General features: G+C 43.2%; 1 protein-coding gene across 13 annotated transcripts; it reads right to left on the minus strand.

Moving 5' to 3' along the window:
- Positions 1-494: 494 nt before the first annotated feature.
- On the minus strand, positions 495-27,493 carry LOC106605967 (tenascin). Of its 13 annotated transcripts, XM_045719143.1 has the most exons (12): positions 15,633-16,140; positions 14,814-14,936; positions 12,834-12,977; positions 12,463-12,582; positions 10,404-10,559; positions 10,062-10,174; positions 9,417-9,549; positions 8,920-9,071; positions 8,590-8,686; positions 7,747-7,908; positions 7,021-7,184; positions 495-1,023 (listed from the first exon to the last, which is right to left on the minus strand). In XM_045719143.1, exons 1-12 carry the CDS (start codon positions 15,985-15,987, stop codon positions 925-927), a joined length of 1,818 nt encoding a protein of 605 aa, XP_045575099.1. In that variant the 5' UTR covers positions 15,988-16,140; the 3' UTR covers positions 495-924. The 13 variants fall into 13 exon arrangements, 2 of the variants coding, with proteins under 2 accessions (XP_045575099.1, XP_045575100.1); XM_045719144.1 differs by lacking the exon at positions 14,814-14,936; XR_006770006.1 differs by lacking the exons at positions 495-1,023; positions 7,021-7,184; positions 7,747-7,908; ... (6 more) ...; positions 12,834-12,977; positions 14,814-14,936 and adding exons at positions 13,485-13,948; positions 17,211-17,348; positions 17,558-18,919; ... (2 more) ...; positions 27,049-27,110; positions 27,250-27,446 and having other exon boundaries at positions 15,633-16,986.
- Between the last annotated feature and the right edge of the window lie 371 nt (positions 27,494-27,864).

Consider the following 27,864-nt stretch of genomic DNA (forward strand, 5'->3'; position numbering starts at 1 on the left):
CTGATTGAAAATGCTGATGGTGACAGAAACACACCAGGGATGTTTAGCCTCATTTTGTGTAGGTGGGTTTGAATCTGTGTCCCAAATGGCACCCTATTCCCTAAAGGCCCTGGTCAAAAGTAGTGGACTACATAGGGAATAGGGTGCCATTAGGGACGCAACACGGGTGTGGGTGTTATATTGCGTAACTGTCAACTGGAAATGTGTTTAGTAATGATGATTTCACATCTTATTACTGATTACTAACCTGTTCGAGGCCACCTCCTGCACTCTTCTCTCCTCTTGTCTAAATATTTCAAATCAGTTCACAAAATACTGTATCTGTGAACAGAACTGAAATATGTGAAATAAGCATGTATAGCACAGGTGAACTACACATGGTGATGAGTAACCTTGGCAACACCTGAAGAATCCTGTTAGCAGATTGACATCATTCCCATGATGTCAGTCACACACACACAACACCACTCACATAGTTGAGTACAAAAAACCCATCTCCATCCAGGCATTCATTTGCCTCATTTATTCCAATAGAGTGAGACAGTGCATATTTTATTACAGTAGTAGTGGGGTGGGTAACCTTTGTGATGTGCATCAGGTAGAGATGCTTTGGGGTCAGAACAGTAGAACAGTCATAGAGTTGGAGACGGTAAGAGTTTGGTCATAAAACAATACTATACAAAATGCTGCAATCAGAAATATTTCCTGTCTACAAATACAGCTGAGAGAGACAGCATGATAAAGGTACAGCTCAGGAGCCTGGTGCACTGCACTGTGACGGCTGTTAAGACCACTGGACATGCAAGTTGAGGCGGAATTTGAGATGCAGGATGTGCGACATCCACACATTTATGGTCTCTTGGTGCTCCACTTTTCTGTTTCTCAAAGGAAGGGTTTTAGGGCTGGACGAGTCAGAGGACAGTCTTAGCCGTGGGTTGTGACGGAGATCCCGGCCGGTCGGAACTTCATCTCAGTAAAGGGAATGGACGAGTCTTTGCCCTTCCAGTCTATCCACACTACACCCTATAACACAGCACAAGCAGTTGAGTTACGTTCATTTAGTAGATTAAGTTGAGTTGACAAAACTTAAATTCAGTTACATTAGTTGATAAGAGTTGATAGCAGTTGACACAACTTCAAATAAGAAGTCTGTTCAAATCATAGAGATAGATAGAGGACTCTAGTGCCTAAAAGCCCGTTTTAGCATGGGCATCGTCATTGAGAAATGTCACCATTTTGAAGTAGTCAACTGGGTTGGACTTCCTATGGGTTAATGAAGGATCTCATAAATCCATCTGAGGGATCAGCCAATGAATTATACATGATGTTAAAGCTCCAGCTACATTGCCCCGTTTTGATCCACTTCTCCTCCCACTGTCAACTGGTGATGCGCAGAAGGGGATGTGCCTCTATACAGTTTCAACTGGAGGCAGAAGAGAGAGCCCAAATTAGGCGAGAAAATTTTCTAGTTAGAAATGTGTAAACCTGAGGGAAAAAGAAAGAGAACAGCGGCAGTGGAAATCTGGTAAAATAGAGGCTGAAAGAAAGAGAACAGCGGAGAAGATGGATTTAAAAGGCCAAATGGAACTGGAAGCAGAGACAGCGAGGCTAGCCTTCAGTTCCTATGTGCCTGTTAGTGAGAGTGTTCACCAGCTGTAGCTTCAACATCGTTTGACATTAGTAGGGGATTGACTTAGTACCTTGTTTAGAGAGTAGAGGTTGACCCTATTTTGTGGGTGTTTGAACGTATAGCTGTAGCCTCCTGAAATGGCCTGAAGAAGTATAGGTGTTTATTGCTACAATGTAAAAACTGTAAAGCCTAAGAGGTTTATAGGCTACCTTCTGGAAGATAGTTTGAACTATGAAGTGGTTAAAGCTACCGCTTCGCGCTTTTATGAGCTTGTGCCTGAGATAGACAGAGATTTAGGTTCATAGAAAGTTTCTAATAAGACCCTATGTGGAGTTTGCTAGAGACAAGGGAAATCTGTTTGATAAAATGGCATGCTGCTAGTAAGGTAACTGATTTCTCAACCCCCTCCGGGAGTTAATTTTTGCTGGAAGAGTTTAAAAATTGTTTAACCGAACGCATTGTAGTATACCAAATGAACAGAAAGATCCTCCCCGTCAGAAGCGCCTGTGTTGGCAGACGATTTGTGTTGAGGACAAGAGTGTGTTTTCTCATAGAGAGTAGAGCTACTGAGTTGCCTACTTTAGGTGGTGGTCCGCAGAATCAAGCACGCCAGAAAAATGAGGTCCCTGTTCTATTGTATAAAGTGGGACATGAGGATTAATGATTAGAGCTCCTACTAAAACGCAAACAAGGGATGCCTCTATTCGCAAAGCAAATGCCGACAGGTGTTGGGCTAATGGAAGTGTGAGGTCTGAAACGAAACCAGTGCCTCAGGGTAAATGTAGTTTGAAAGTTAGACATATCGCAGTTAAACTGCTCATTTTGAGGGGTTTGTGTTATAGGCGAATGAGATCAGGCCCGGAAAATTTAGAGATAGGTGCGGCATAGTATTGATATTGTGATGTGTTGCCCTTATCCGGCAATACATACCGTGGTTCAGTGAAATCAGGGTATGAAATGGGTTTTGTCAGTGCCATTGCACTTTGGAAGTAACAATAGTGGAATATAATGGGGGATGTTGAGAAAGATGGATTTATAATGGGTAAGATATTGCTGGAGGAGAAAGGTAGTACGTATTGGAAGTGTTGGAAAGACCTCTCTCCAAGAGTTGGACAGAGTATCCCGAGTGTTCCCCGCTTGTGCTGTCACGAGCTAGGAGTCAAGTGGAGTGACGGATAGATTTGTGTTGAACACTGTTCTGTTCAGAAGATGATCAAGAGGATGGGTTGTGTACTACCTCTGCGAAGCTGATCACCTCTGACAAACAGACAAGGGAAGAATCGTATGTTGAACTTATTGCTGAGGCAATACAGTTACCAGTCACTGGTGAGCAGCTGATTGCTAACCAGAAGGTTGACAACAAGCTTGCTAAATGTTTTTCTAGTGTTGTCTCATTGGAAGAGGTAAAGAAGAAGAATGTGGCTTACTTGCTTGATGGTAATCTCCTCATGCGTAAATGGACATCCCATGGTGGCGCTGGAGGGAGATTGGAATGCTGTTGATCAAATAGTGATTCCTACAGCCTTTCGACACAATGTGTTATCCCTTGCTCATGATCACCAGTGGTCTGAGACACTTAGGATCACGAAGACTTATGATCGGATCCTTCGACATTTCTTTTGGCCAGGTTTAAAACAAGATGTGGCTCAGTTCTGTCGGACATGTCACACATGTCAGGTTACAGGAAAACCAAATCAGGTTATTCCTCCCTGCTCCTCTTTGTCCTATACCTGTCATAGGCGAACCATTTGAACATGTGGTGGTTGATTGTGTTGGACCGTTACAAGACAAAATCGGGTAACCAGTTTCTGTTAACGATAATGTGTATGGCAAAAAGATACCCCGAAGCCATTCCTCTGAGAAGGATTACAGCTCCAGTGGTGAGTAAAGCCTTAATTAAGTTCTTCACGACATTCGGGTTACCTAAAGTGGTACAAACTGATCAAGGTACAAATTTCCTGTCAAAGCTCTTCAAGCAGGTGTTAAATCCTTGTCAGTTGGCGCGACCGTGTATCAAGCGCATATCACCCAGAGTCTCAGGGTGCGCTTGAACGATGGCATCAGACACTGAAGTCTTATGCTACGTAAAGATTGTTTGGAATCTGAGAAAGATTGGGATGAGGGAGTTCCTCTAGTTTTGTTTTGCTGCTCGTGAAACTGTACAGGAGTCCCTAGGGTTCAGCCCAGCTGAACTAGTGTTTGGTCACACAGTGAGGACCAATGAAAGTCCTTAAAGAACAGTTTTTGTCCCAAGAGTTGTGTACGGAAGAAGAGAATGTGTTGGACTACGTTAATTGCTTTGGTGAGCGCCTACACCAAGCCTGTGCTCTCGCTTAAGGAAGCACTGTCTTCCTCACAAACAAGTATGAAAAGACACTATGATAAACAGGCTGTTTCTCGTCCACTACAGCCAGGTGACCAAGTGCTGGTGTTATTGCCTGTTCCAGGATCTTCACTGTCAGCTCGTTTCTCTGGTCCTTATTTGATTGAAAAGAAGTTAAGTGAAACTGATTATGTGCTTCAAACTCCTGATAGAAAACGGCAATCTCGTGTGTGCCACATTAACATGTTGAAAGCATACCAAACCCGACCCATCACCCAGGTAGATGGTTCAACCACAGCGAAGTTACTGCTATTTCTGCTGCTTCTACGGCTATGATAGTGGACTGTCATATTGATGATGTTGATGGAGATGGATTGGAGTTGCAATACTCTCAGCAGCAGTGTGTTAGATTGCCCAACTCAGAAATGCTGATGTCTCTCCAGTCAGGTCTGGTTCACTTAACGGAAGGACAGGCCGACGATATGTGAGGCTACTCCACAGTTTTCCATGTCTCTTTAATGACGTTCTACTGCTACAAATGTGTTGGAACATGACATTAATGTTGGAAATGCTGCCCCTATCAAGCAACACCCATATCGTGTCAATGCTTCTAAGAGGAAGATAATGAGGATGAAGTGAAATATTTGTTGGAAAATGACCTGGCCACGCCAAGTTCAAGCCCTTGGAGTTCTCCTTGCATTCTGGTTCCTAAACCTGATGGTACGTCCAGGTTATGTACGGATTATCGAAAGGTAAATTCTGTCACATTGCCAGATTCTTTCCCGTTGACCCAGACTGGACGACTGTATTGACACTGTTGGTGCTGCTACTTATGTAACTAAGTTGGACCTCTTAAAAGGTTACTGGCAGGTTCCGTTAACCTCACGTGCTTCTGAGATTTCTGCCTTTGTTACCCCAGACAACTTCCACAATACTCGTCATGGCTTTTGGGATGCGAAAGTACCAGCCACTTTTCAACGACTGGTTAACACCGTATTAGCTGGCGTTCCTAATTGTAGTGCATATCTAGATGATCTAGTGATTTATTCATCTGAGTGGACAGATCATGTTAACTCTCTAAGGGTAGTATGTGAACGTTTGGTCGCTGCTTCTTTAACCCTGAATGGCAAAGTGCGAGTTTGGGAAGGCCACCGTTACCTATCTCGGCAGAGGTAGGCCATGGACAGGTGCGCCCTGTTGATGCTAAGGTCTTGGCTATCACTGCATTTCCTGCGTCACCACCAGACGAGCTACGCCGTTTGGGGATGGTTGGCTACACCGTAGCTTCTGTAAAAACTTCTCTGCGGTAGTTGCTCCATTGACCGATTTGCTCAGTCCGGCAAGATCGTTTGTGGTCCCCGGACTGTAAGGTAGCTTTTGAAACTGCTAAAGCACTATTATGTAATACCCCTGTACTTGCAGCTCCGTATTTTGAAAAACCATTTAAACTTGAGGTAGATGCTAGTGCCAGAGGTGCTGGTGCTGTTCTACTTCAGCAGGACAAGAGTGGACTGGATCATCCGGTGTGTTATTTCTCCAGAAAATTTAACAAATGTCAGACAAACTATGCCACACACGAGCAAGAAGCTCTAGCGTTGTTGTTAGCCTGCAATATTTTGAGGTGTACATAGGGTCTAGTGCCCTACCTGTGACTGTATATCGGACCATAACCCCTTAGTGTTTTCTCCACCGTATGTACAACCAGAACCAGCGCCTTATGCGTTGGGCTCTTATTGTACAAAATTATAATTTGGAGATTTGCCACAAAAAGGGTTCTGAAAATATGTTAGCAGATGCTTTGTCTCGTGTGTAATAATTTTTGTATGTTTCGGAAGATTGACTTTGATTTTGTGAGTATTCATTGTAGATACTTTTGTATAAACTGTGTACATACTTTTAGTCGCAATCCCCCTGGGGGTTGCTCTTTAAGGGGGAGTGTTACGGATACAAGTGTGTATCCTGTGTGTTTCTTTTCTCTCCTTCTCCCCATCACAGGTGACAATCATCAGTCCCCAATCAGAAGACACCTGTTCCTTCTCCCTCAACCAATCACAGTCCCTTTCCCTTGGTTTAAAAACCCAGTCAGTTGTTTTCTCCCAGAGCTCATTTTTTATCTCGCGAGCTCATTCTCACTCTGTGATCAATCTTTGTGCTCATTCGCTCTTTGTGTCCAATCTCTATCTCCCCGTGTCTCTCTCTCTCTGTATTGATCTCTTTTGTTTTTGCAAACTAATGTCACATTTGTCCGGTAATCCTGTGAGTATTGTTTTGTTATTTGACTGTTTGTTTGTTTGGTGGGAAAAGGGGGTACCAAGACAAGTCGCCCATGGGCATACATTACCCGTAGGAATACTGTGTCTAAGTACCTAGTTAGGAACTGGGCGGACCACACTGTATTTTGGTTAGTTAGCTAGCTGTTGTTGAAATAGGCTAGTCTAGCTTAGGGGTGGTTTTTGGATTATTGTTTCGTTGCTTGGGTCCAGCTCAGCCCCTTTTCCCACACCCCTTTACCGTGTGTTTAAAATAAACCTTTTGAGTTTGACGGTAGATTTCAGTTGTCTGTGGTTTTTGGTTCTCACTGTTACATGTCACGATTATAATTTGCATGATTTATGTTACGGGTCTCGTATCCATCCCCCCTAGACCGCTGGGCCAAAGAGGTTCGTAACACATGAGCAAACATTCCATAACTGCAGGTGGCAGTAATTCACAAACCTTGGCTTTATACCTGATCAAATAACACACTCCATGTGGCACTATGCACCTTTTCAGTTTGTTTACCAACTCATAGAAGTCGTAGAATAAAAAATTAACTAATTCAAAATGAAGATGGCCTTAATGGTGCTGCCCGTGCGCTCACAGATGCCATAATTGGACAGATACAAAGAAGAGTCCTCTATCATTCTCCATGGTTCAAATTGAAACACTCGAGATGTGGTGCAGTGTTTATAGCATATCAACATTGGGGTGCTGTCTTGCAATAGCAAAGACCAGGAAAGGCACTGTAATCAAAATGTCAATGCAACGACAAAAGCACTTAGTGGGAGGATAGTGATACTAGTCGTACCTGGTTGTTGCTGTTGGTGCCATAGAGGCCGTTGAGGTTGGTCTTGTAGCAGTTTTTGTACCACCAGCCGCCCATGTAGGCCCTGGCACAGTGGATGCCCAGGGGGTGGGGTTCCTTGTCTCTGGTGGAGAATGGGCGCCCGTTGTGGTACCTCATGGAGTCACCTTATAGACGTGATGGGGAAGAAAGAAAGAAGGACATTTCAGGATTTGTAGAGTGAGGGACCAATCCTACCACTCACTTCAGTAAAATGTTAACTTTAGTGAAATTATGTGAAAGGGATTGACCTCGTAATGAATATTTGTTTGTGAGCCTATTTGAGTTTTGGTTCCTCAACCTTAAGCACCTGCTCTGCTAGGCTCTGTCCTCACATTCTATCTTGGCTAGTGTACATTCTGCTCTGCTAGGCTCTGTCCTCACATTCTATCTTGGCTAGTGTACATTCTGCTCTGCTAGGCTCTGTCCTCACATTCTATCTTGGCTAGTGTACATTCTGCTCTGCTAGGCTTGTCCTCACATTCTATCTTGGCTAGTGTACATTCTGCTCTGCTAGGCTCTGTCCTCACATTCTATCTTGGCTAGTGTACATTCTGCTCTGCTAGGCTCTGTCCTCACATTCTATCTTGGCTAGTGTACATTCTGCTCTGCTAGGCTCTGTCCTCACATTCTATATTTGCATTCCTTTCTCCTCGGTGTTCCGTTTCCCCTCCATCCCTGCCCTTTTACCTGCAGTGCCGGTGTATCCAGACACCTGGATGGCGTAGTGTTTGTCCTCTGAGTCGATGGTGAAGCTGGAGTAATGGGCATAGGCCGTATCGTTGCCTGAACGCAGGTCCACTCTCAGGCTCACTGGGCCCATGCTGGTCAGGTTGTGAAGCAGCTCATTACCTGGATGGACGAGAGATAGAGAGAGAGAAGATTAGGACATCATTTAAAACATACTATGTACTATGTACTCTATGTTCAAGCTGTGAGCTATGTAGAGTACATACGGTAAGCTTTGGTAGTAGCCTCCCTTTTGATGCAGTTAGCATGGTTGGGGTCAATTCCATTTCAATGGTGAGGGTGCGTAAAGGAGGAATTCAGATATGCCGTCATTGTTTTAGCATGACACGCAGAGGTTTTAAACTACGGAGCGTGACATGACTCAATGTGCCAGTAAATCAGCACAAACTACTTTTTCATTAAAAAAAAAATCAAATTGCCACCATCTTGGAGATTTACTGAAGCTATTGCAGATTCCAAACAAGAATAATGGAAACCACTGTATAATAGGACGAACTTAGCAAATGAGGTATTTGTGGTAAGTACATGGGGGCCGCCATCTTTATGCATGTCCTCTATTCAGTCAATTCAAGAAGTGGACTGAAATTCCTATTTAAAATGTTCTCATAGAGAGGATTAAAGAAAATTGGAAAATGAATTTCTGTTTACTTCCTGAAATGTCTGTTTACTTCCTTCCAATTTACTGAAATGATAATAGAAATGACCCCATCCCTGAACTACAGTTTCCTGTTTGTCCTCTTCTGAGGACTTTGAGTGGATCAGCAGCATTGAGCCAAACCTTACCGAGCCAGAACTCCTCGCTGAGTTTTCCAAAGCCGTTAGTGTAGTCACTCCAGGTTCTGAAGAAATCTGTCTTCCCGTTCATTCTCCTCTGGAACACCTACAGTATGCAACACATTCACAAAGCTGATATTGGAAACAGACAGACTCACCATAGAAAATAAATATTCATAGATGTCCCACATTTATAGCCATTCTACCATTCCCCCACGTACTATGTCCAACAAAATTCAGCTATTCAAAAGGAAATGTGATTGTCAACCTTTGGAATCAGATGGCTGATGATTCAATCCCATTCAAAGCCATGAGAGAGAGAGAAGCCATGTATCTTACCGTCCAGCCGCCTCCCTCAGTCTCCATGTCACAGTAGACTCTGACTGCCTTTCCTTCCTTTCCCTCTGGATATAGATCCACCTCTCCTGACTGGAGCGCTCCGTTCAGCAGCTCCTGGGAACACTCCGTGGGGAACGGGAAGCGCAGTTTTCCTGAGCCGAGGGGATACAATTACTATACAATTACTATAAGATTACTATACAATTACTATATAATTACTTTAAGATTACTATACAATTACTATAAGATTACTATACAATTACTATACAATTACTATAAGATTACTATGCAATTACTATACGATTACTATAACATTACTATACAATTACTATAAGATTACTATGCAATTACTATACTATACGATTACTATAACATTACTATACAATTACTATATTCTCTGTAAAAGATAAGTAACCCTGTTTCCTTGAGTTGATGAAATGGAGAGACTCATGTGCAAAGTACATTTTCAAAATTCACTGCTGGTCTGTAACACCTACCTGTGATAAACTCAGTGGTGACAATAGATGTGTACTGTCCCTCTCTCTCTCCCTGTACCAGCACCGTATACTTAGACATAGAGAACAGTCCAGTCAGCTTGTACTCTGTCACCGTGGAGTCCAGAATCACCTCCTGGGGAGATAGAGGACCAGAGAAACAGATGTCTGAAACTGTTTTACCTCATGCACTGTTGTTTCACCTCATATAGTCCGTCCCAAATGGCACCCTATTTCCTATATAGTGCACCACTTTTGACTATGGGCCCTGGTTAAAAGTAGTACACTATAGGAATATGGTCATTTGGGACGCAACATTGTATACAGATGCAGGATCTTCATTTGATAGTATTTTTTATTTTTTTGTTGGTATTTGAGGTTTAAAAAGTCTTCTGAAGCTTGTAATTTCCACTTTGAAATTTCAGACTTGATTTTCCCTTAAGAACATTTTTTTCAGCCCTTATAAAAATGTCCATTACTTATAATAAACATAATTCATAGTTTCTGTTGGGGACAGGATTCTTTTCCTGCTGTAGCAAACTGGCTCAAATGAAGATCCTATATCTGTAGCATTGGTATACAATATAGTAGCAATATAGTTGTGGTATTAAGTTCATACGAATGTATCATGTGAGGAATAAAGCTCACCTTGGCCTCCTCTCCTGCCGTCTGATAGGTCACTCTGTATCTGCTGAACGCAACACTGGGGGATTTCCATGATACAACAGCAGAACGAGCGCCCACCTCACTGGCTTTTACAGCTGAAGGACAAACCATCACACATACAGGTACTTTCTGTCCTGGTTCTTTTCCCTATACAGTAGGACCTCAGAAATACCAACGTGTCGGGAATAGAGGTCGTTTGGAGCACTGAAATGTTTGTAACTTTGACCGGTCAGTCCGTAACTCTGAGCTTCTATCTTTGAGGTTCTACGCTGTAGTTACATGTGATGTGGTGCATGTCAGTGTGTTTCCACCCTGTGTACTCACCACTGGCAGTTGTGAAGGTGGTAGTGATGGCTGTGCTCTGCAGACTGTCTTTCTGGCTCAGGGCTTTGACTGTGTACAGGGTGGCTCTCTGCAGCCCTCTCAGCTGCTGGTCTACTGAGTTACCAGAGACCATCACTGTCACTGTTACATTAGGAGCTGTGGGAGAGACGAGGGAGGAGGGACAGGGAATGCAGCTTAGGCTGAATCACAGCTTGGAACGTGAGTAGAACAGTATACAATGTACAGGTGTAGTTATACTAGCTATGGTACATAGTATATACTACATGAGGTTGGTGGCACCTTAATTGGGGAGGACGGGCTCGTGGTAATGGCTGGAGCAGTTCCTATATGTTTGATGCCATTCCCTTTGCTCCATTCCAGCCACTATTAGGAGTCATCCTCCCCTCTGCAGCCTCCACTGGTCTACTGTGCCTTCTGAAAGTATTCAGACCCCTTGACTTTTTCCACATATAGTTATGTTACAGCCTTATTATAAAATGGATTCAATAGTTTTTTCCCCTAATCAATCTACACACAATACCCCATAATTACAAAGCAAAAATATATATATATATATATATCTTTTTTTGCTAATTTATATATAAAAATATATATATGACATTTACATAAGTATTCAGACCCTTTACTCAGTACTTTGTTGAAGCAACTTTGGCATCGATTACAGCATCGAGTCTTCTTGGGTATGATTCTACAGGCTTGGCACACCTGTATTTGGGGAGTTTCTCCCATTCTACTCTACAGATCCTCTCAAGCTCTGTCAGGTTTGATTGGGAGCGTTGCTGTACAGCTATTTTCAGGTCTCTCCAGAGATGTTCGATCGGGTTCAAGTCCAGGCTCTGGCTGGGCCACTCAAGGACATTCAGAGACTTGTCCTGAAGCCACTCCTGTGTTGTTTTGGCTGTATGCTTAGGGTTGTTGTCCTGTTGGAAGGTGAACCTTCTCCCCAGTCTGAGGTCCTGAGCACTCTGGGGCAGGTTTTCATCAAGGTTCTCTCTGTACTTTGCTCCGTTAATCTTTTCCTTGATCCTGACTAGTCTCCCAGTCCCTGCCGCTGAAAAACATCCCCCACAGCATGATGCTGCCACCTCCATGCTTCACCGTAGGGATGGTGCCAGGTTTCCTCCAGATGTGACGCTTGGAATTCAGGCCAAAGAGTTAAATCTTGGTTTCATCAGACCAGAGAATCTTGTTTCTCATGGTCTGAGAGTCTTTAGGTGCCTTTTGGCAAACTCCAAGCGGGGTGTCATGTGCCTTTTACTGAGGAGTGGCTTCTGACTGGCCACTCTACCATAAAGGCCTGATTGGTGGAGTGCTGACCTAGGCTCTTTTCCCCCGATTGCTCAGTTTGGTTGGGCGGCCAGCTCTAGGAAGAGTCTTGGTGATTCCAAACTTCTTCATTTAAGAATGATGGAGGCCACTGTGTTCTTGGGGATCTTCAATGCTGCAGACAGTTTTTGGTACCCTTCCCCAGATCTGTGCCTCGACACAATACTGTCTCGGAGCTCTATGGACAATCCTTTGACCTCATGGCTTGGTTTTTGTTCTGACATGCATTTGTCAACTGTGGGACCTTAGACAGGTGTGTGCCTTTCCAAATCATGTCCAATCAATTGAATTTACCACAGGTGGACTCCAATCAAGTTGTTTTATTTTTTATTTAACTAGGATGATCAATGGAAACAGGATCCACCTGAGCTCAATTTCCAGTCTCATAGCAAAAATGTCTTAAAACCTGTTTTCACTTAGTCATTATGGGGTATTGTGTGTAGATCGCTGTGGAGTTTTTTTATTTAATACATTTTAGAATGAGGCTGTAAAGTAACAAAATGTGGAAAAAGTCAAGGGGTCTGAATACTTTCTGAAGGAACTGTATAACTATATGTATGTATGTATGTATGTATGTATGTATGTATGTATGTATGTATGTATGTATGTATGTATGTATGTATGTATGTATGTATGTATGTATGTATGTATGTATGTATGTATGTATGTATGTTCACCGTATCGTTTCATCAGGAAATGATACCACACTCACTTTTTGCAGACTCATAACTGATGATGAAGCGGTCTACTTGGCCCATGGCGGGGGTCCATTGCAGCACTGCCTTGGTATCTGTTATGTTAACTGCTTGGAGAACAGTTGGAGGGGCAGGTACTGCAGTCCAAAGACAATGTGTTTTACATGGTGAATTTAGCTAAATAACAATTATTGTTATGCCTTTATGTCATGTTTTAAAACACTTAATTGTTATCATATTGCAGAGCAAGAAACTGAAACCGTGGGTAAAAGTAAGGCAAATGCACTCTGGATCATTCTGCACTCCACATCCAAAGCAGAATGCATGATGATGTACTGTAATGGTGAGTTGCTACAGCACAATAGATCTAGGTAAGTGTGGTGATCACCTGTGGTCATGATGGCAATGAGGGGATCACTCTCTCTCTTCCCCATGGTGGACATCACACTGACTTCGTACGTGGCCCCTGAGGACAGCTTGGACAGAGACACCTGGGACTGCAGGGAATCCACAGACACAGAACCACTCTCTCCTGCCAGGATGACAGACACAGAACCACTCTCTCCTGTCAGGATGACAGACACAGAACCACTCTCTCCTGTCAGGATGACAGACACAGAACCACTCTCTCCTGTCAGGATGACAGACACAGAACCACTCTCTCCTGTCAGGATGACAGACACAGAACCACTCTCTCCTGTCAGGATGACAGACACAGAACCACTCTCTCCTGTCAGGATGACAGACACAGAACCACTCTCTCCTGTCAGGATGACAGACACAGAACCACTCTCTCCTGTCAGGATGACAGACACAGAACCACTCTCTCCTGTCAGGATGACAGACACAGAACCAGTCTCTCATGTCAGGATGACAGACACAGAACCACTCTCTCCTGTCAGGATGACAGACACAGAACCACTCTCTCCTGTCATGATGACAGACACAGAACCACTCTCTCCTGTCAGGATGACAGACAGACACAGAACCACTCTCTCATGTCAGGATGAGACAGACACAGAACCCCTCTCTCCTGTCAGGATGACAGACAGACACAGAACCACTCTCTCCTGTCATGATGACAGACACAGAACCACTCTCTCATGTCAGGATGACAGACACAGAACCACTCTCTCCTGTCAGGATGACAGACACAGAACCACTCTCTCCTGTCATGATGACAGACACAGAACCACTCTCTCCTGTCAGGATGACAGACACAGAACCACTCTCTCATGTCAGGATGACAGACACAGAACCACTCTCTCCTGTCAGGATGACAGACACAGAACCACTCTCTCCTGTCAGGATGACAGACACAGAACCACTCTCTCCTGTCAGGATGACAGACACAGAACCACTCTCTCCTGTCAGGATGAAAGACACAGAACCCCTCTCTCCTGTCAGGATGACAGACACAGACCCACTCTCTCCTGTCAGGATGACAGACACAGAACCCCTCTCTCCTGTCATGATGACAGACAGACACAGAACCACTCTCTCCTGTCATGATGAAAGACTTAACAACACACTGGTCCTCAGGAGAAAACATGCACTATGACTGCATCCCAAATGGCACCCTATTCCCTTTACAGTATGATGCACTACATTTGACACATAGGGAATAGGGTGCCTTTATGATGCACTACATTTGACACATTGGGAATAGGGTGCCATTTGGGACACCGGCCATGATTGACACTTAAACAGTGTCAGTGTTTGGGGATGACAAAGGTATTTTGGCTGAACAGCTGATCTGTCTTTCATTAATGGAGCACACAAGAATGCTACAAAAGTTGTATCTTCCATTTGAATAATTCTGGTTAAGCCCCTGTGCTGACAAAAGGAGTGAGAATAAACTCTTTTTAAAGTGTTCAAAGTTTCATCACCTTGTCAATTATAGTAGTGATGGGGTCAAATTGGGGTCATGATAGGGGAACCAACGTCCCCCCCCCCGGGCATGTTTAGTTTTTTGCCCTAGCACTACACAACGGATTCAAATGTTGCCCTAGCACTACACAACGGATTCAAATGTTGCCCTAGCACTACACAACGGATTCAAATGTTGCCCTAGCACTACACAGCGGATTCAAATGTTGCCCTAGCACTACACAACGGATTCAAATGTTGCCCTAGCACTACACAACGGATTCAAATGTTGCCCTAGCACTACACAACGGATTCAAATGTTGCCCTAGCACTACACAACGGATTCAAATGTTGCCCTAGCACTACACAACGGATTCAAATTTTGCCCTAGCACTACACAACGGATTCAAATAATCAACTCATTATCAAGGAGGGGCCGCAGGACCGAGTTTGGGAAACCCTGACTTAGAGGTAGATAACATGATAAAAGTTAAGGGAACCGTGACCGAGTGAGAGTATGTGATTTTGAAGCCGGAGATTTTGCTCTTTGGTTTGGACCAGGACACAGAAAGAGAGGCTTCTGTCACGTTACTAAATACCAGCTCGGTAGGTGGCTCAGGCCCTGCATGGGGAAGAAAATGAATAAGGAAGAGGAGAGGCCAGTAGAAGATCTTTACAGGAACCTCATATTCATTGTCTCCAGCACCACACCAGTGTCAACATATGCGAAAACAGGGTGTTTCTATGTTCTGTGTGTTAAAAAGGTCCTAAAAACTGCTTCTCTGTGACATCACAAGGTTGGATTAAAAGTTAAAAAAAGGGTGATTTTCTAAAGGTGTTTCTAGCCAGAAGGAGGGTATATTCTTGCTCCCCAGGTCATGGTGAATGTCATGGTGTTTTAAAATGGCTACATTTTGATGATGACATCGGTACAAGTTTTTTACTTGATATTTTTTTATACAAAACGTGGAAATACACCGTTTTCACATATGTAGACACTGGTATTGTGCTGGAGATAATGAACATGAGGTTGAAAAGTGGTGGAATTGTCCTTTAAGTGTGAAGGAAAAGGTTAATAAGTCACTAAAGTCACAGTAAATTTGAAGTATAGAAAATATAGATACAATGGGATATTCTGTCTCGAGACAAGTGATGATTTAGTGCAGCCACAGTTTAAATGAAAGAGAGACATGCAGGCTATCCAATACATGAACAAGCACATTGAATGAAAAGATACATTACTATAGGAGTTATTCATAAAAAGTTATGGTCAGATGTTATGAATAAGTCTCTATGTGGGTTTGGTTCTCCTAATTACCTGTCATGGCGGTTACTCTGTGGATCTTGGAGCGGGATCCGGGAGTGGTGCCAAATATGTGCAGGGAGTATCGGGTCTGAGGTCGCAGGTTACTGAACTCCACAGAGCGAACGCTGCCGGGGAGAACAACGGACACCCTCTTTGTGTGAGCTTTACCTCTGGAGCTACTTGGAGCTTTAGTGGGGAAAGCCACAGTTCCATTAGGGCTCTGTTTCCGGATCTCAATGGTGGTGTTGGCGACTGCGGCTACTCTGTCCTCTTCCCCGAGAGCAGCTTCCTCCTCCGCCTCTTCCTCCTCATCTTCCTCGCCCTCTGCCCTGTGCTCTCTTCTGGACACAGTGAAGTTCTTAAACATGGCTGTCGGGGCCGACCATGTGAGGGGTGAAGCCGTACGTGGTGATGTTCTGAACCTTCACAGAGCCAAGCCCGCTGCCCACTCCTGTTCCTTCTTTCTTTGTGGTGTTTCTGGAAGACTGGATAGTTGTTGTCCTGTTGCTGAGGACTTTGACTTCAGAGGTGGTCTCCACAGTGGTCATGTTCACAACATACTGACTCTTCCGTGTGACTGGCTTCCCTTTGCCTGACCCTGTCTTCACAGTAGTTTTAGATGTGCCTGAGGAGATGTCTGCCTCTGTCTTAATGTCCTTTGTAAGGGTGATCTTGCCCGTCCCAGCCTTAGTGCTATCAAAAGCCAATGACACCTTTGTAACGTTCATAGTCCCCTGAACTAATTTCACCTTTTTGACTGTTTTCTTTCCAGATGTTAGAGTCACATTCTTCTCAGCCAACGTCGACTGCTCCAGAGTCTCTTTTCCTGACCGGGTTTTGTTCACAAACATCTTCACAGTGCTTTGGGTGACATTGGCTTGAGGCTGGTCTTGGAGGTTGCCAGCTTCAGCATTGGCTTTACCTGCAGATTCCTCCTTTACTGTTACTTTCAACTTCAGGTCTGGTTTAGACTGCTTCTTTATAACTGTCGTTTTGCCTTTGCTCTCTTGCTTTCTTCCTCCATGGTGTTTCAACAGAACCTGTCCGACGGTTGGTCGGCCCAGTCCAATCTTGGTAGCATTGGAATAGGTGGAGAGTTTACTTTTGGTTTTAGTGACAGTAACCCCTTGTTTGGCTTGTGTCTTGGTGAGGCCTGCTTTTACACTTGTGGTCACTTTTGTTTTGCTTTTGATGTCACCATCCTCTTTGGCGGCTGTAGGTGTCTTTTGCTCTGTTTTCTTCTGGAAGAGGATTTGGTCTGCCTTGGTCTTCTTCCCCTGCAGACTCTCCGTGATAGCATTGCTCTCAGGTGATACCTTCAATGCCACCGTCTCCACCGTTATCTGGATTTTGTCTTTGGTACCTTCTGGAGATGAGAGAAAAAATATGTGTTCCAATAACCACACTAGCATACAACTTAGAATGAAGGAATGTATATTGGGCATGCGTTCTAAGTGGTGTGCTTGTGTGTGGCGACTGGAAGTTAACCTTATATTATGAGGTGCTAGTATGTCTCTAGCTGAATTGCAATAAAGAAAATCAGATCAAAGAAGACAAGTCAGATCAAATGAAGAAGGCACAGTAACTCACTTTTACTGCAGTCAGCTCCAGCTCTACATTTTCTGCAGTCTAGACCAAGGAACCCTGGGAGGCAGACACACTTTCCCTTCTCACATTTCCCATTTGCACTGCAGCCATTGGGACATGGGCCTTTGGAGCAGGAAGCACCTGGTAGAAAGGGGAAGAGAGTAAACAGTATGAAACCAGACAGAGCAAACATCAAAAGATGAAATGTTAATGTTGGTTACCAGAAAGACTCTGGATTTAATTCAAACTAGCCTCATGGATAATCTCCATATCAGAATGAAGTTATTATATGAAAGAGGTTTGCGTCTAGAAGGTTACGGTTATGTGTAACTAAATAAGACCAGTCGTACATTTACTCTTCATGAGGGAGATCTCTTTCTCCAGCCTGCCAACGCGTCCTTTCAGTTTTGCCATCTCAGCCACACATCCCCCAGTGCAGGAGGTAGGAACCAGACTGATGCGGTGGGTCAGGGTTAGAGGAAAGCCAGGCTTCAGCTTCAGCTCATGGGTCTGGGTCTGCTCCTTGGTGCGGTTGCTAGTGTCGCTCTGGGTGTCCTTGCTGATGCAGCCAGAGTCAGAAGTGATGAGCACCTTGATGGGGATGGGATGCGGCGGTGTGGGGGAGGGTTTGTCTTTGGTGGTGGTCTTTGGACCACTGGCTGTGAGAGGTTTGAGGGGGGTTGAAGAGGCTGGAAGAATCTGATTGGCTTCAGTTGGGCTTAAGGCTTTTGGAGTGGGCTTAGGGGTCTCTTTGGTGAGTTTGATGAGCTTGGCTGTTGGAGGCTTGAGGGGTGTCGAGGGGGCTGGATGTGTCTGATTGGCTGCAGTTGGGTTTAGGGCTTTCAGAGTGGGCTTAGGGTCTCTTTGGTGAGTTTGACGGCGTGGCTGTTGGAGCCTTGAGGGGGTTGAGGGGGCAGGATGTGTCTGATTGGCTGCAGTTGGGCTTAGGGCTTTCGGAGTGGGCTTAGGGGTCTCTTTGGTGAGTTTGACGAGCATGGCTGTTGGAGGCTTGAGGGGGGTCGAGGGGGCAGGATGTGTCTGATTGGCTGCAGTTGGGCTTAGGGCTTTTGGAGTGGGCTTAGGGGTCTCTTTGGTGAGTTTGATGAATGTGGCTATTGGAGGCTTGAGGGGTGTCGAGGGGGCTGGATGTGTCTGATTGGCTGCAGTTGGGCTTAGGGCTTTTGGAGTGGGCTTAGGGGTCTCTTTGGTGAGTTTGATGAACGTGGCTGTTGGAGGCTTGAGGGGGGTCGAGGGGGCTGGATGTGTCTGATTGGCTGCAGTTGGGCTTAGGGCTTTTGGAGTGGGCTTAGGGGTCTCTTTGGTGAGTTTGATGAACGTGGCTGTTGGAGGTTTGAGGGGGTTTGTGGGGGCTGGATGTGTCTGATTGGCTGCAGTTGGGCTTAGGACTTTCGGAGTGGGCTTAGGGGTCTCTTTGGTGACTTTGACGAGCGTGGCTGCGGTTTTTGGTTTTGTGAGGGAGAGGGTGAGTAGGACGTAGGGTTTGGGTTCACTTCCTGTTCCTGTGGCATTTCTTTTCTCATAGGTTACTGGAGTTTGAAGGGAGGGAAACGGGGTTAGCAGGAAGAGGAGGGCTAGAGAAAACAACATTTTGAGACAGAATAGTTTTTGGAGGGTCCGAATTCCAACAGTTCTATAAACTCCTTCCCCAATGTCTCAGTGGAGAGGAGGCTAGACAATCCACCAGGGTTATCCTACAAATGAAAAAGAAAAAACAAGTCAGCCAAGATGAGTATACTCAGATTACAGTTTATTAACATATGCAAAGCCATTCTGGAACCAAGTCATAAAGTTAGGTTTGTACTGTGGCCATTGGCCGTAGAGGTATGTAGTGACTACGAGCCAGAGGCTCAGCGCACAACAGATAAGCACTGTGCTCACTACTAGTAGTATATTCTGAGGTGCTGCTGTACATTTTCACTGGACATTTCCGCTCTCCTTCTCCAACCACATATACTGAACCCTTTCCTCACTTTGCTCCTAAACTATTTGTTTTTTTGCTCACTCACCAGGTGAAGAAAGGGGCTATTATACCATACAAACCCAACTACTTGTAGTAGCTCTCTCCAGAAGTCCTCTTTGAGGTCAAACCCCCACATCCAAACTGACAAAGATTATTTGGAATGCTTTCAATGAGAACATTATTCTTATCACAGGAGGTTGGTGGCACCTTAATTAGGCAGGACAGGCTGGTGGTAAAGGCTGGAGCGGAATCAGTGGCACATTTTTGTTGTTGTTGGTATTAGCCCATTTTGAGGGAAAAAAAGTACAAAAAAAATAAAATACATATATATTTTTTTTACAGCTTTTCTGTTACATATACATACATTTTGCATATACATTTCGCATACACATTTTACATACATGGTACTTTTATATAAAGCAGTCACATAACAATTATACATTACCAAACATCAGCTCTTTAATCCCACCCCTCTGCCACTCTCAGCCCATCCCAGCTATCACCATAGTCCACCCTCGATTGGTTTCCATATGTTTTTCAATTGTTCTGTGATGTTTTACATCATTTTTAACTTTTCTAATTCTATAGTATCCACAGATTGTGAGCTAAAGATGAAAACCTTTCCTCCTGAGGTCCTCACCCGACATCACCGGCAACAACGTTGCCTATGGGCACAAACCCACCGTCGCTGGACCAGACAGGACTGGAAAAAAGTGCTCTTCACTGATGAGTTACGGTGTTGTCTCACCACAGGTGATGGTAGGATTCACGTTTATCGTCGAAGGAATGAGCGTTACACTGAGGGCTATACTCTGGAGTGGGTTCGATTTGGAGGTGGAGGGTCCGTCGTAGTCTGGGGCGGTGTGTCACAGCATCATTGGACTGAGCTTGTTGTCGTTGCAGGCAATCTCAATGCTGTGCATTACAGGGAAGACATCTTCCTCCCTCATGTGGTACCCTTCCTGAAAGCTCATCCTGACATGACCCTCAAGCATGACAATGCCACCAGCCATACTGCTCGTTCTGTGCGTGATTTCCTGCAAGACAGGAATGTCACTGTTCTGCCATGGCCAGTGAAGAGCCCGGATCTCAATCCCATTGAGCACGTCTGGGACCTGTTGGTTCGGAGGGTGAGGGCTAGGGCCATTCCCCCCAGTAATATCCGGGAACTTGCAGGTGCCTTGGTGGAAGAGTGGGGTAACATCTCACAGCAAGAACTGGCAAATCTGGTGCAGTCCATGAGGAGGAGATGCACTGCAGTACTTAATGCAGCTGTTGGCCACACCAGATACTGACTGTTACTTTTGATTTTGACCCCCCCTTTGTTCAGGGACACATTATTCAATTTCTGTTAGTCACATTTCTGTGGAACATGTTCACTTTATATTGTTCAGTTTATGTCTCAGTTGTTGAATCTTGTTATGTTCATACAAATATTTACACATGTTAAGTTTGCTGAAAATAAATGCAGTTGACAGTGAGAGGACGTTTCTTTTTTGCTGAGTTTAGATATATATATATATATTGCATTCTGTTGGTGGCAATATATATAATGACATATATTGTTATATAATATAATTACATATATTGAATCAAGTGTTTTTTGTACCAGTTCATAAACCATGTGCCATGGAATTGGTACAAAGAAAATCTCTTCCCATTTATTTTGCAACCTGTATGACGCAGCTGTCAACATTTTTGTCCTCAAAAGAAACTGGTGTATTTGTCTATTTATGTCAATTCCTTTCATCCAATTTGTATATTTAATATATGGCAGGAAAACATGTTCCCTACCTTCTCCCTTTTCCACTTGCCTCCATTTTTGTGGTAGTGCTGCAATCAGTTGGTTGTAAGTTTGGATTGAGCAGATATTCCCATATATTTTCGACAGCTGCATATGTGACATAACTCCTCCGTTTCTATTCATAATATCATTAATAAATATAATACAATTTTTAAACATTTTTTCCATAAAGAATGTTTTTTTATTAATCAGTATGTTTGAGTTTAACCATAACATTTGTTGTAATATTTGTTTTATCTTTTCTGGAAAAATTGTAACTTTTTTTAAAGAAAAAAATTAGTTGGAAATGAGAAGTTGTAATTGGTATAAAGGCAAAAGGCACATTTTTTAACAAAGGATGAGCCTTTCTTAATAATCTACAGGAGAACCATTTTGGGTTTAGTATAATTTATGTATGAGTGAAGCTTTTAGTGAGAGGTTTAAAGCTTTAATATTTAATACTTTTAGCCCCCCAAACTCATATTCATTATATAAATAGGCACATTTAATTTTGTCTGGCTTAGCATTCCAAATAAAATGAAATATTTTCTGCTCATATGATTTAAAAAATGAGTCAATTAGAGTAGGCAGTGCCATTAGTAAGTAAGTAAACTGTGATAAAACCAAAGAGTTAATCAATGTGTTTTTCCATAAATAGACAAGTATTTACATGGTTGCAGAATTGTATCTATTTTTGCTAACTTTCTATTGAAATTGATTGTGGTAAGTAAAAAAATAAATAATTGAGATGTGAATACCAAGTATGTCTACTTCACCATCCACCCATTAAAGTGGTAAACTACAAGGTAGTGTAAACAATGTATTTTTTAACAATCCTATACGTAATATGGTACACTTGTCATAATTAGGTTTTAGTCCAGAGAGGCTAGAAAAGTGATCAAGATCTTCAATGAGACTGTGCAGGGATCCAGATTGTATACTTAAGAAAAAACTTGAGTCATCGGCATGCATTGACACTTTTGTTTTTATCCCCTGGATTTCTAACCCTTTGATGTTCTTGTTGGATCTAATTTTAGTAGCTAGCATTTCAATGGCCATAATAAATAGATATGGAGACAACGGACAGCCTTGTTTTACTCCTCTTAAAGCTGAATACTTTCTGAGAAGTAACCATTATTTACTATTTTACATCTGGGGTTGCTGTACATAACTTTAACTCATTGTATAAGAGATTTGCGGAAATTAAAGTAACCCAGGCATTTATTTATAAATTCTAGTCGTACTTTATCAAACGCCTTTTCAAAATCTGCTATGATGACCAGGTCTGGTATCATTGATGTTTCATAATGTTCAATTGCTTCAAGTAATTGACGTATATTATCTCCAATATATCGTCCATGTAAAAAACCTGTCTGCTCAGGATGAACAATATCTGGTAAAACCTTTTTTATTCTATGTGCTATGCATTTCGCCAGGATTTTCGATCACAACATTGAAGTGTAAGAGGCCTCCAGTTTTTTAAATGGGTGGAATGTTATAATATACATCAAACTCATGATTTCAATTTTTTTTTGTATGCCATTCCATTTACTCCGTTCCAGACATTATTGTGAGCCGTCCTCCCCTCAGCAGTCTCCACTGATGCTTAGTACAGTACAGTACAGTACAGTTAAAGAGCTTGGGCAAGCAAGGGAATATCTGGAAAGCATTTTACACATAGACATCGATACTCTGATGACAGAAATAACAAATATTTCTCTCACTGGATGGCTAACTCCAATGGCTGATTAAATGATAAGGCCAGGTCACTTCCTAGGCTAGCAAGTTACTTCATTTTGTAGTAGGAAAAAGTAGGAAAAAGGTGTCAGGACTGGGAACTGAGACCTAGAGGGTCCTGCTGCCCTGTCGGTGGTGAGTCTGTGCAGAGGTGGAACAGAGCCTTACTGTATGCTGCTCACTGTGCGTCTTTGACTAACGAATGTCTTACATCATCTGCACCCGTGCCTTATGAAAACCACCAGGAGAAATATGCTCAGATTAAATGTATTTCTTAAATCTCAGGGGAATGAAATGAATGAGGAAACACACAGCTATACAGTAGCTAGTATATTAGGAGCATACAGAGCATCTGTAATATAATGACATTTATGAAGGGTGTGCACAACTACTGTGTTAAATAAATGATTTATTATTTCATAATAATTTATAGATTGTGAATAAAAAAAAATGGACAGTTTTATGGCTGCTGATAAAGCGTTACTAAAACACTCAGACTACAACCATGCTTCTCACCACTATTCATGCATTGATGTTCCATTGTACTGTACCTCAACTAATTACATGTACAACTAAGTTCTGAAATTAGATTACAACTCATTAGTAAGTACATAAACTTTTTGTAATTGGAGAACAATACTAGTAAATTCATGACTATTAACATTAGTACTGACTTGGAATGAAGTAGATCATTGATCATTCAGCACCGGCCTCTCTTCTCACATACCCCACAGATTTAAGAACATAGACTGATGATGACCATATTTCATTGTATTTCATTGTATTTAAATGTAGTATTCCTATGACATTATTTAACTATAGATGCTTGACTCTATGGTATTTTAATTGTTCATTCATTAATAAAAAAACATTTGAATAACATGATCATCCATCCATAAGTTTGTAGGAAAAGGGGAAACTTACCAGGACAATAATTCCCTCCTGTGACTTAGTGTGTATCAGTCTTTTGCACCTCATATAGACTTCTGCCCAGGCATGAAGGAGGGAGGAGGAAAGAGGAGAGAGAGAGAGAGAGAACTAGAGAGAGACAGAGAAAGGACCACCACTAGAAAGAGGGTAAAGTCTGCTCCTACTTATAAACGCCCCACCCCCCACCCCAGAATCCCCTCAACCCCCTCCACCTACCCCCCTCATTGAAACTCTTGCAACCTCCATGGAAAATATTTGATTAGGATATGTCAAAAACTGAAGTCATCTTTAGATTTAGTTTCAAGGATTTTGATTTTTGGCCATACTGTGCATGCTACTCTACACTACACTTACATGTACATTTTTTTTCACCTTTATTTAACCAGGTAGGCAAGTTGAGAACAAGTTCTCATTTACAATTGCGACCTGGCCAAGATAAAGCAAAGCAGTTCGACACATACAACAACACAGAGTTACACATGGAGTAAAACAAACATACAGTCAATAATACAGTACTAAAATAAGTCTATATACAATGTGAGCAAATGAGGTGAAATAAGGGAGGTAAAGGCAAAAAAAGGCCATGGTGGCAAAGTAAATACAATATAGCAAGTAAAACACTGGAATGGTAGATTTGCAGTGGAAGAAAGTGCAAAGTAGAAATAGAAATAATGGGGTGCATAGGAGCAAAATAAATAAATACAGTAGGGGAAGAGGTAGTTGTATGGGCTAAATTATAGATGAGCTATGTACAGGTGCAGTGATCTGTGAGCTGCTCTGACAGCTGGTGCTTAAAGCTAGTGAGGGAGATAAGTGTTTCCAGTTTCAGAGATTTTTTACATGTACATAAACATATCACAGTCAACAGGTGTTGTTTTTTACTCAACGTCCTCAAACCTGATGTATTACAGACGTCAATAGAAGAAAGCCTGGTCCGGATACCATCCTCTAGTCTCTAAGACTAGGGCCTTGTTCAGTCAGAAAAATGTTTAGCTAGAGTGTGATACAACAACACTACTGCATATTTAGCACACACCCCCACCGCCCCCGCAAGGCGTGGGGGCCCACAACCCCTCTCCGCCCCCAAAATAATAATAGTCATGTTTTTCTTGGGGGGGTGGGGGGGGTGTTTGTGGTCCCCCCAGATAGCAAATGAACACGTCATAAGCAATGCAATGTTTTTTTGAATTACAGGAAATTTGCTTTACAACTGCAAAATTTTCTCTGTGTTGAATAGCAGAAAATTTGCTCTAAAACACCAACATTTTCTCTCAGCCTCATGGCAAAATGTGTAGAATAGCATGAGATTAGCTATAAACCTGCACATTTCTCCCTGCCCCATTTTTTTGTTCGAACCCTGCCTACAGTATTTGAGTTTCCCTCTGAAACGTTCATATCGGTTTTGATTGAATAGTGTTTCAGATTACCATGATTCAGATGGGATACATACCATGATGCCGCAGGTATTGGTCGGAGAGCTGGGGCCACAGACCTGCAGTACTGTCTGTATGAATGGCGTGTCTGTTGGAGGTAATAGGATAGAACTACAGGGGTGTTATGTAAGTGACTGAATAGCTAGCAGATCTAACGGATGCTGTATGAAGGAAGCATTGCGTCTTTTACCCACATTACCACCCACCAGCCCATCTTTTGTAAACCACATACACACACTTCACGTGCGCATGCCTGCACGCACACATATTTGCACAATCAAACACATTTGCGTACGCAGACACACATAAACACACACAGACACAGCACAAAATGGGCACAAACAAACACAAATACCCCCCACACACCAACACCTGCAAAAACCTGAGTGGTTATCGTACAGTACAATGGATCTCTTTACACCTCCCTGCCTCTTGAAAACACTACCCGACACCAGAATGTCCCCTGGACCCTTTTCAATGCCTTTATCTCAATGACCTGTGCTGAAAACACACTGGAATCCCCCTGAAAACACACTGGAAACACACTGAAAACACACTGGAAACATACTGAAAACACACTGGAAACACACTGAAAACACACTGAAAACACATTGGAATCACACTGGAAACACACTGGAAACACACTGAAAACACACTGGAAACACACTGAAAACACACCGGAAACACACTGAAAACACACTGGAAACACCCTGAAAACACACTGGAAACATACTGAAAACACACTGGAAACACACTGAAAACACACTGGAATCCCCCTGAAAACACACTGAAAACACACTGAAAACACACTGAAAACACACTGGAAACACACTGGAAACACTGAAAACACACTGGATACACACTGGAAACACACTGGAAACACACTGAAAACACACTGGAAACATACTGAAAACACACAGGAAACACACTGAAAACACACTGGAAACACACTGAAAACACACTGGAAACACACTGGAAACACTGAAAACACACTGGAAACACACTGAAAACACACTGGAAACATACTGAAAACACACTGGAAACACACTGAAAACACACTGGAAACATACTGGAAACACACTGGAAACACTGAAAACACACTGGATACACACTGGAAACACACTGGAAACACACTGGAAACACACTGGAAACACACTGAAAACACACTGGAAACATACTGGAAAACTACAGCCTCAATACAATATCCCCCTTTTCTGTCATGTCCCCTATGGGTGAGACATTGCTACGTCCCTAATGGCACCCTAGTCCCTATGGGATGCAGCCAATGACTCCAGTGATAAAATTAACTGGGTCAACCTCACACACGCTCCACTTGGGTGGTCTGTTCTCAGCAGCACCTCCATCTGGTGGCAACTTCCAACAGCGACTCTGCCCTCTCTCCCCATCTCTCTCTCTCTCTTTCTCTCGCTCTCTCCATCCTCTCTACACCTCCCCATATCTCTCTCTCCAAATCTGTCTCTCCTCTCTCTCTAACTCACCATGGACCACCCACCAACTGCTGACCTTGCCTTGGCCTTTGGAGAATGGGTGAAACCAGACAGGCATGGCTGAATGCACTATAGACTACATCACAAGCATGTCCTGGTTCAGCAGTCGACTGCTGCGTCAGCACTTTGGGAATCGTTGATTAGAGATCTTGTGGTGAAGGAAGATGTCAGTCGTTTTATCTGTACTGACGTCGTTGTTATTATCGAGGCCTACTGAATGGGACCAATGACTACTCTTAATTGTGAATATGCCGACTACTTTGTTCTTGGCCTAGTTATTGGGAATCCATTTTTGTGTGGAATGTTTATACAACTAATGTGAATACAGCATCATCCAACTTCTGACACTCACCAAACAGTCTGGCATTGTTTAACATGTGAAGAACCACAGAGGTTTGATCAAGGTCATAAGGATAATTGACAGGTAATGACATTCTATGTAGATTATATTGTATATAGAGAAACACACCTTAGCGTTTACTGTACAGTAGCATAAACACAGACAGCCTGGGGGATGCCAGGATGCAAATTCTAGATTCAAACCATTTAGGAGAAAAAAATAAACATGTATGAATTTGAGATGTGCTGAAGGTGTTAGTCAAGAAACAGTCAAATAAGGTATGTCTGAAGTGAAAATGTGTGATGTTGAGGTATGTGTGCATTTGCTTACCCTTTATTGATTCACGTTTAATGAGAAGTCTAACGGCAATGGCAAAAACAGTACGGCTATTGACCTGGATATGATTGAAGTGATGGCCAGTACTCCCATGCTGCTTACATTGGAACAGGGTTCTGACATTAAAATAATATCAGCAAACAAACCCTGGACTGTTCCTCTGCAGCTCCACCCATAGCCCTCCTCCCTCCCTCTTTTCTCTCTTTTCTCTTCTCTTTCACTCTCCCTCTCTCTCCCTCTCTCTCCCTCTCTCTCTCTCTCTCTCTCCCTCTCCCTCTCTCACCTGCTCTCTCTCTCTCTCTCACCCTCTCACCTGCTCTCTCTCTCTCACACACTCTCTCTCCCTCTCTCCCTCTCTCTCTCTCTCGCTCTCTCTCTCTCTCCCTCTCTCTCCCTCTCTCTCTCTCCCTCTCCCTCTCTCACCCGCTCTCTCTCTCACCCTCTCTCTCTTTCCCTCTCTTTCTCCCTCCCTCTCTATCTCTCATATTCTCTCTCTCTCTCCACCCCTCCTTTTCCCCCTCACTCCCTTTTTCCTCATCTCAATAAAGGATATCTGAACTGTTTGCTTGCTTAACAGTATGTCAGTCCCAGTGTTAGGTCTTGTAAGTT

The sequence above is a fragment of the Salmo salar genome, chromosome ssa05, assembly GCF_905237065.1.
Source record: "Salmo salar chromosome ssa05, Ssal_v3.1, whole genome shotgun sequence".
NCBI classification, from domain to species: domain Eukaryota; kingdom Metazoa; phylum Chordata; class Actinopteri; order Salmoniformes; family Salmonidae; genus Salmo; species Salmo salar.